General features: G+C 40.1%; 1 protein-coding gene across 1 annotated transcript in view; it reads right to left on the bottom strand.

Moving 5' to 3' along the window:
* Positions 1–6,933: 6,933 nt before the first annotated feature.
* The window catches only part of LOC121540390 (LIM domain transcription factor LMO4-like), a 60,375-nt gene continuing 56,823 nt past the window's right edge, over positions 6,934–10,485 (bottom strand). The window contains exon 5 of the mRNA XM_041849229.2: positions 6,934–9,611. Coding sequence (XP_041705163.1) covers positions 9,603–9,611 — 9 coding nt within the window. The 3' untranslated portion in view covers positions 6,934–9,602. The remainder of the gene's footprint in view (positions 9,612–10,485) is intronic.

Below are 10,485 nucleotides of genomic sequence, written 5' to 3'. Positions count from 1 at the left end.
AATGGATTAAATTGAGATTTGTTGGTCACTGGCCTACACACAATACCCCATAATGTCAAAGTGGAATTATGTTTTTTGACATTTTTACAAATTAAATTAAAATGAAAAGCTGAAATGTCTTGAGTCAATAAGTATTCAACCCCTTTGTTATGGCAAGCCTAAAATTAATTCAGGAGTAAAAATGTGCTTAGCAAGTCACATAGTGAGTTATGGACTCACTCTGTGTGCAATAGTAGCGTTTAACATGATTTTTGAATAACTACCCCATCTCTGTACCCCACACATGCAATTATCTGTAAGTTCCCTTAGTCAAGCACTGAATTTCAAACACAGATTCAACCACAAAGACCAGGGAGGTTTTCCAATGCCTCGCAAAGAAGGAAACCTATTGGTAGATGGTAAAAAAAAAAGCAGACATTGAATATCTCTTTCAGCATGGTGAAGTTAATAATTAAGCTTTGGATGGTGTATCAATACACCCAGTCATTACAAAGATACAGGCGTCTTTCCGAACTCAGTTGCCGGAGAGGAAGGAAAACACTCAGGGATTTCACCATGAGGCCGATGGTGACTTTAAAACAGTTACAGAGTTTAATGGCTGTGATAGGAGAAAACTGAGGATGGATCATCAACATTGTAGTTACTCCACAATACTAACCTAATTGACAGAGTGAAAAGAAAGAAGCCTGTTAGGAATACCGTTTTTCAGGATAAAAATAAACAAAATGGAGCTAAGCACAGGCAAAATCCTTGAGGAAAACCTTGTTCAGTCCGCTTTCCATCAGACACTGGCAGATGAATTCACCTTTCACAAGGCCAAATCTACTCTGGAGTTGCTTACCAAGAAGACAATGAATGTTGCTGAGAGGCCAAGTTACAGTTTTGACTTAAATCTACTTGAAAATCTATGGCAAGACCTGAAAAAGGTTGTCTAGCAATGACCAACAACCAATTTGACAGAGTTTGAAGAATTGTTGCACAATCCAGGTGTGGAAAGCTCTTAGAGACTTACCCAGAAAGACTCAGAGCTGTAATCGCTGCCAAAGTTGCTTCTACAAAGTATTGACTAATCGGTGTGAATACTTATGTAATTGAGATATTTCTGTATTTCATTTTCAATCAATTTGCCAACATTTCTAAATACATGTTTTCACTTTGTTATTACAGGGTATTGTGTGTAGATGGGTGAGAGAAAAAAAAATATTTATTCATTTTTGAATTCAGGCTGTAATACAACAAAATGTGGAAGAAGTCAACTAATAAGTCTGAAGGCACTGCATGTGTTTAACAGTTTAATAAGGAGGTGGATGAAAAGACAATCGTCAACTAGTTGAATTATTGATTGTTGAGTATATATTTTATGGCTATATTACGGGCAGAGTAAGGAAGTAACACTTTCCAGAGACCTGCTTTGTTTTACTTCAGTAGAAGTACCACAGACCATTCTAGCCAGCTGGCTTTCAGCGTATTAATGACAGCGCAGGGTTTAGTTGCTCTGTAATTTTTGTCATTTAGCAGACATTCTTATCCAGAGCGACTTACATGAGCAATTAGGGTTAAGTGCCTTGCTTAAGGGCACATCAACAGATTTTTTCAACCTAGTCGGCTGGGGGATTAGAACGAGCTACCTTTCGGTTACTGGCACAACGCTCTTACCCACTAAGCCACCTGCCGTACTGTCAACATCCCTTAATTTACTAGTTTCACTTAATCACCTTATTGTCACCTAGGTGAATTGTCCAATTAGTCTTTAGAAGATGCTTTATTCTATTCAAACCGCTGTCATTATGTTTTTTTTCTTGAAGTTTGTAACCCACATACATAAAACACAAAATACTATTCTTCAATTGAGCTTAGTGTTAATTTACAAAGCTTTATCTCATTCAAAATACGTTGTATCACCTTTTTTTTCTTTGTGGCACCAATAAAGCTTTGTTTCAATTAAAAGGCCTCTGCTAAATGATGATGTCACAATATGACAAAACTACACTCACCTACTGTACTACCAGTGTGCCCCCATTACCAGAGTCCCTATTGGCAGAGAGGAGCTCAAGTTTGAGAGCAAAGTGATTCCACTGAGGCAGACATGGAATTTAATTGTGTTCTATTGTTGTGGGTGAGATCCATTAGGCTTCTCGCTGGTATGGCACATGAAAGCCCTGTCCCGGCATATCGATTACGTGCACATGAATGACATCTGAAAAACCTGACATTGGAGATAGGGGTGAAACTGAGCACATGGCTCAGAGTGTCATTGTTAAATGTGTTCAGATTAATGGCCTGTATGAACAGTAATTTATTAAACCATACAGTAGGTTTACACACAGAGAGATATACTGTAGGCTTACACACAAAGATACATTCCAATGCAGAGTGGCTCACTGTCTTGATGTACCTTCTGGGGATGGGAATCGTCATCATCTGATCTTTACAAAGACTAGTAAAAAATTGTTTTCTGCAGACTATAATTTAAAACAACACTAAAAGAATTGAAAGCAGAAATACAGTGGTACAAATGATTGATAATATGTCACTGAATCACCCTGACTCGGCATGTCTGTAGATTTTGACTTGCCAGATACCCCATGACCAGTTTGCGACCTCTCCAGCTTTAAATGATGTTCAGTTTATAAAGGCATCATAAAGCCTTCATAATGCCTTCATAAGCACTACATAAATGTGTTACAAAGCATATATAACCATATGTCATGCTTTATAAAGGGTTCATAAATGTGGCATAACTGTGTGACATAATCACCAATGTCAAATGTGACATATTCCACTATGTCGAATATGATATAAACATGTGCTTTATAAAGGGTGACATGTTGTGCTGAAGGATGGCATACGCTTTAAAGTGATGTCATGTTAGTCACATTACACTTAATCTCATTCCCAGACACTTCCGCCCAAATGCGCGGAAGGTCTGGTGGACCAACGCATCAAATTTGGCTTTCATTAGTTAGGGTTAGGTTTAAAATTACATTTTAAGAAGATAAATTGTGGAAATGGGCAGGGTTTAGCAATAATTATGACTTTTTGACTGTGTTAAGTAGTGATGTTGACAAATACTTTACTCAGTAAGGTTACTCCTACAGAATTATATGGTCACTCCAATTAAGGCCAACTTTGAATGGTTGATATTCCAGGCTTATATGTGCTGTGTGTGCAATAGCCTGGGGACGACGTTACACCAAGAAACACTTACCTTGATGAAATCCCCCAACCTAAAGAAATTGAAAGTTGCTTTCTTCTGTAACCAAGTTCCTCAGTACACAAACACGCACACAACAAAAATTAGCCATATCGCGAGGTGCTGGGCCTAGTTAGGTCTTTGACACATTCACCCACTCCCCCACTGAAAGATCAGCCACGAAATATTGCCACCATTGTAACAGGTTGTAATCAAGCCCTGGTCTCCAGCATGGGAAGAGAAGAGGAATACCTGGTGGGGTAGTCGCAGATTGGACTACTCCAAATCATCTTGGTTCTGACATACAGACAACGCAAGCTTGCAGGTCTATCAACCCATTTAAATACCTCTCTCACCCTACAGTAACCTGTGGATCATGAGAGAACCTTCATAAATCAGCAGAACGTAAATAACCTATTTATTGACACTTTTATGCAGTATCCTGTAATACTTAGTTTGAAGTGAGACACCTTCGGTCATTCATAACACATCCATAAAGAATCTATATCGCATGACGCTGTACTTAATTTGAAGTCAGACCCCTTTTGTCATTTATAACATATACATAAATGCCTTGTATCATATGATGCTGTACTTACTATAAAGTCAGACACTGTTGGTCATTCATAAAACTTGCACAAAGGCTTAATGATGTAAACACAAATGTATTAACACTTATTATCACCAACAGTTAAAACAAATGAACATTAAAGGCATGTTTAAATCATACATTTCCTTTTATTTGTCCATTTTTAAAACAATACAAATACATGAAGTTTCAAAAAGTTCAGCAATGCAATTACATTGAACATTACACAGGACTGTGGATAGTGCAGCTTGTCCCTGAGCTGTCGGACAAATAGTTATTGCGTCTTCCTGCTGGAGGTACTGCATCTTGGTTCCAACCTTAAAAGTAACAACAAAGAAAGTTAGCAGGTCTGTTAGGAAATGCCTTTGGCATTTATTTCTGTGCTGCGCCAGAAACTCTAAATGGGAAGATGGGAAACTCCATTCAATTCACATCATTATATTCCTCTTTCATTTGCAAATCTCATGACGTGGGGGGATTTGTATTTAGCTGAGCCTGCTAGCTAGCTACATTTCGGCTAGCCAGCAATTGCTGTGAAGTCACCAAAATTAAACTACATGACCAAAAGTATTTGGACACCTGCTCGTCGAACATCTCATTCCAAAATCATGGGCATTAATATGGAGTTGGTCCCCCTTTTGCTGCTATAACAGCCTTCACTCTTCTGGGAAGGCTTTCCACTAGATGTTGGAACATTGCTGAGGGGACTTACTTCCATTCAGCCACAAGAGCATTAGTGAGGTTGGGCACTGATGTTGGGCGAGTAGGCCTTGCTCGCAGTTGGCGTTCCAATTCATCTCAAAGGTGTTCGAAGGGGTTGAGGTCAGGGCTCTGTGCAGGCCAATCAAGTTCTTCCACACCGATCTTGACAAACAATTTCTGTATGGACCTTGCTTTGTGCACAAGGGCATTGTCATGCTGAAACAAGAAAGGGCCTTCCCCAAACTGTTGCCACAAAGTTGGAAGCATGGAATTGTCCAGAATGTCATCGTTTGCTGTAGTGTTAAGATTTCCCTTCACTGGAACCAAGGGGCCAAGCCCGAACCATGAAAAACAGCCCCAGACCATTATTCCTCATCCACCAAACTTTACAGTTGGCACCATGCAGTGGGGCAGGTAGCGTTCTCCTGGCATCCGCCAAACCCAGATTCGTCCGTCGGACTGCCACATGGTGAAGTGCATTCATCACTCCAGAGAACTCGTTTCCACTGCTCCAGAGTCCAATGGCGGCGAGCTTTACACCACTCCAGCCTACGTTTGGCATTGCGCATGGTGAACTTAGTCTCATGGGCGGCTGCTCGGCCATGGAAACCCATTTCATGAAGCTCCCAACGAACAGTTCTTGTGCTGACGTCGCTTCCAGACGCAGTTTTGTACTCGGTAGTGAGTGTTGCAACCGATGACAGACGTTTTTACGCGGTACGGGCTTCAGCACTCGGCAGTCTCGTTCTGTGAGCTTGTGTGGTCTATTACTTCGCGGCTGAGCCGTTGTTGCTCCTAGATGTTTCCACTTCACAATAACAACACTTACAGTTGACCGGGAAGCTCTAGCAGGGCAGAACTTTGATGAACTGACTTGTTGGAAAGCTGGCATCCTATGACGGTGCCACATTCAGTAAGGCCATTCTACTGCAAATGTTTGTCTATAGAGATTGCATGGCTGTGTGCTCGATTTTATACACCTTTCAGTAACGTGTGTGGCTGAAATAGCCGAATCAGCTAATAGGAAGGGGTGTCCATATACTTTTGTATATGTAGTGTATTTGTAATACCAATCGAGGTAGCTACAGTATGTAATCAAACTCAACACTTAACTACCACAAACTAATTTCAATTACAATAAAGTTTAACTTACTTTTTTTTCGCTGTCCAGTGGCAGCACAAGTGGGGCATTTGATTTGTGAACTCATCACATGATCAGCGTCTCGTCAGCAATACAAAAAAAGTACTTCTGGTTCACGGAATTTCTGAAATTTTCGAAATAAAAGTCCCCCACGTAATAGTAGAAAAGTGTCAATAACGATTCATGATAAATGAAAAATTATTGTTTTTACATTAACAACGATTCATATTTGTTCATATTTAAATGACATTTGCATTACATTTGGGTTTTGAAACATGTTCCAAGGTCAAATAAATGCCCCCAATGTGAGGCACTGTATAATGGAGTACATATTGGCTTAGAGCAATAACTATTCTGGGTGCTGCAGTAAAAGTATTGTAGGGAATACTCAGTAGGGTCTGTTGAATATATGGAGTCATTTCATGGGCTCTGAATAATATGGAATGTTTCTGGCCTTTTACTCCACCCATTCTATAGGCGGCCGAGTCACATCACATGTGCGCTTACTGCACTACAGAAAACCCACTAACCAAACAAGAGTGCAAGGCATGCTCACTGAATTAAAGGGCAACTACACTCTAAAACCAAAGTTTCTTAGATTTGTACCACACCTCAAATGTCATCCCCTGATGTGGTTTAATCATTGTTGTGAACACAGAAAATCCAATTTTGTTGTTTTTCTATTAAAAGTGTGAAAAAAACAGAACTAGGCAAAAAATATAAATGGATTTTAAAAGGCCCTACCAATGTTTTTTTCCTGTGCATGACTGCAGTTTAGAGTGTGTGTCATCCTGCAGCACAGCATTTTGAGGGAAATTGAAGGTCAGGTCCAATAATATTATTGACCATGCACCCAAGAGGGAAAGATGTTGGGCCATCCTAGAAATGTTAAAGTGAAATATAACATAATATATTACATTTAGCAGACACTTTTATCCAAAGAGACTTATAATCATGCTTGAATACATTTTTATGTTTGGGTGGTCCTGGGAATCAAAGCCAATATCCTGACGTTGCAATGCTCTACCAAGATGCGTGACAGGGTTAAAAATGCTTTGTGAAGCCTGCATTTAATATGATTCATAAGGCCTTTATTAAATGGCGCTTATGCCACCCTTTATAAAGCACATGTGTATGTCATATTTGACATAGTGGGTTATGTCACATTTGACATTGGTGGTTATGTCACACAGTTATGCCACATTTATTAACCCTTTATATAAAGCATTAAATACAGTTATAGATTATTTGCAACACATTTATTTAGTGTTTATGAAGGCTTTATGAAGTGGGACCAAATAACCACTAACTGTATAACTGACTCACTTGCTCAGCAAGTAAAATGGGAACTCGAATGACACCATGGGTAAATATTGTGTTCTTGCCTAACCTCCAACAAAACTCCAACAACTCCTGGTTTGAGTCAAGACTGGCCTCCTCTATGTTTTATTGCAATTGAAAGTACAGGCGTTCTGTTAAATCAATGTCTGAGAGAGCTTGAAACAGTGGTGATTTAGATTTTGGATGCTTTTCAGTGAGAAGGAAAGACAACATTGCTACACCTGTTCTAACAACATATTTCATAAAGGAAAACATGTTTTTAGCATTTGACTGCAAGTGGCAAACCATTATATGTGATAGAGGTCAGTTCAGTTTTTCTCTGAGTTCACCTAGATTTCTGCAACGTAGATTGTGTGGGAGTGAGAGAGAGAGAGAGAGAGAGAGAGAGAGAGAGAGAGAGAGAGAGAGAGAGAGAGAAAGAATACGAGAGAAAACAGAGAGAGAGAATCAAAATTCCGAGACAGAATAAAAAATACCTAAAGCCAGTTTTGAAAAAGGGCCTCTTTCATTACTTCAATTACTTATTTGACTATTTTGGTAACTGAAGTCACATCCTTATACCCCGAGGCTAGACGACTGGCACCAGTGTGAATGTACTAGCTGTGACTGTCACTGTCTGGACAGTAGGAATGCGTCCCAAATGGCACCCTATTTTCTTAATAGTGCACTACTGACTCAAAGCCCTATGGGCCCTGGTCAAAAGCACTATATAGGGAATAGGGTGCAATTTGGGACACAACCACTGTGGATAAGCATGGCAGCATGTTGGCCATTACTGGGCTCCTTCCTTCCTCAGACACATTAGGTCTTACAATGACTTCAAACACCATTTTTTTTGCAAATAGCCCATTCAATTTGTGCCCGCCAAGGACAGACACCTTTCCCTCTCCATTCCCTCTCTCACTTTCTCTCTGTCTTGGCAGTAATTGAATCTTCAAAGGGACATTTTCCTCCACTTCCACCAGGCATTAGGGTTGATGAATAGAAAATGTTCATTTGATCAGGAAAGAGATAAAATACATGGTTATCCATTTTCAGTTCATTTAGATGCTCCTCGTCATCAGAACAGCTAATTGCTATGCTGGAAACTACTACTGCTTTTTTCAATATTACTAATGTGAGCAGTTACATAATGAAGAACTAGCATGAAAGAGAGGAGTACCTGGATGCTGAATGAGATTCAATGTAGTTATTACCCCCTTGCTTTTGGACTGAAAGGAGGGTTGCTAAAATAAATTAGCTTTGGAAATGTAATCAAATAACAAAAAGGATGACAATAATGGATCAATTATAGTGTAATACGAAATGTAATCCCCCTAGACATATAGTAAATTGAAGGACTAAAACACAAAACGAATAAAGTATACTGTGTGTACAGAAGTTCAAGCCAATTTCAGTCATTTTCATCACTGGCAAACTGCCAGGAGTAAAATGTTATCAGCTATTAATGAAGTTGGACACGGCATGGGTAAAATAAAGTGAATAACTGCCAGCAGGAAGTTGAAGAAACTTTTCTTTATCTTAATTTTTTGTATTAATGAAATACACCATACTGGAGCAAATGACTTATAGGGTTGGTGAAAATCTCTACATTGCTAACTATGAGTATCTTTATTTTGTTTAGCTATGGGTCCCGGTTTGTTTTGAGAGGAGAGGAATAGGGGTTAAGAACAAAACACATTGTGCCGACAAACGGATAAAAGCAGCGGATGGCCGTCCTATCGCCTCTGACCAGAACATCGGTCATCATTTCCTTTTCATTTTCCGACGATTCTACATGTTGAATCGCTACCGTTCATCAACACCCAGCAGGTGATTGCTAACAAACTGCGGCCACCCACTGCTTTTAGCCGTTGGTCAGCACGGTGTGTCTCGTCCTTTAGGCTGTGTGTCAGGAGTAGAATGTGCTGTAGCCATGTCGGGACAGAAACATTTACAGGCAGAAATACATGGTAGTTTTACAAATACACCAAGAGTGCTCATCATGATTTTTGTTTTCCACAAATAAGCCACGGATACTTCTTAACCCAGTCTTCTTTTATATACCACTGAAATCGAAACACATTCCCTTAAAATATGGAACGAGGAAATACCCATGTTGTAAGTAAAGGAGGATAGAAAAGAAACATAGGAACAAACAAATAAAAAGGAGACAGTAGTTTCTTTCCCCAATACTTTTTAAAAAACAAATGTGATGCTGTCTACAGATTTGAAAAACAACTGCAACTTGATTAGCTTAATTTGTATTTTCCTCTCTCTCTCTCTATCTCTATTTTTGTCCATCCGTCCTCAGCTCAGTTCCTCTTCTCATCTTTCTTTATGTCCCTCCAGTTCTGATAAAGTCACTTTTTAGTCCAGGGTCAGAATCACATCTCAGGTGCATCATGTGCACAAGGGTATCCGCCCGTAAAGGGGAGTAGGGGTGGGGGCTCGGGTGAGTATTGTTCTGAGAGAAGCAGTGGTATTGGTAGATTGAAGAGGTTGCCTGGGGGCTCAGGTAAGAGTCTGGGGGCCTGGAAAGCACGGGGGCCTGGGGGCAGGGCCAGAGGGGCAGGATGGTGATCTGAAAAAGTCTTGGGTGACAATGGCTGAGGGCAAAATGAAGGCACGCGACATGCTTCTTGCACACCTCCCTCCTAACACACCTGAGGGACAGGAACAAAGAGAGAATAAATGTTAGAAGTTGCGAAATGTTGCAATAGGGCATAATAATGAGTATCTTTGACAGTCAAACTAGCTTTAAAAAATTTTTACCGATTGAAAAGATTTGAACAGTTTACCTGAAAAGTAAACTGTTACATGACAACAACAATAAAGTCAATATTCACTCCTCCTGTCTGTCTGATATCGCAAACAGAAGCAACGTTTCAAAATCGCTTTTGCCAGCTCCTTTAAAGCATGAGCTTAATTTATTGATCAGTGAGGCTTTATGAGCCATCTGCTACCGTATGTCCTCTGCATTAACTTTGAAGCACATTTATAAAGTATTTTTTTCCTTATAATTCTAACAACGGTCCTAAAAGAGAAAACGTAATCAGCAAAAAATTATTCCAGTAAATTCAATGTGTCCGTCACAGGACTTGAAACTGGTGTGAAAGCGGGCAACCCAACTTCCTTCATGAGCAATCTTTTGGAAGAACTGTTCAGGCAGGAGAAGCTGGGTCCACTCTGCAACTGCTCTCGCTCTATGATCGTACGGATCTACAGTTTTGAAGTTAAGCAGCAAATTGTTCGCCTTGCAGCGGAATCCGGGGGTCTGACCTATGCAGGGAAGAGGATCAGCATCTACACAGACTTGATTGCCGAACTGCTAAAACAGAGGGAGACGAACAATGAGTTGAGATCAGCTACGCAAGCTAAACCTGAGAAGCAGCTTCATCCACCCAGCAAAACTCATCTTGACCTTCCAGAACACAACACACACATTTTCCGTTGCCAAGGAAGCTCAATACTTCTTCGATAAGCACATCAAACCCAACACACAAGGGGACAAGCCGACAGATGGAACCCCATGAGTGG

Source organism: Coregonus clupeaformis, chromosome 26, assembly GCF_020615455.1.
Source record: "Coregonus clupeaformis isolate EN_2021a chromosome 26, ASM2061545v1, whole genome shotgun sequence".
Classification (NCBI taxonomy): domain Eukaryota; kingdom Metazoa; phylum Chordata; class Actinopteri; order Salmoniformes; family Salmonidae; genus Coregonus; species Coregonus clupeaformis.
Note: the sequence above shows the minus strand (reverse complement) of the source record. Positions and strands in the feature narration are given on the sequence as shown.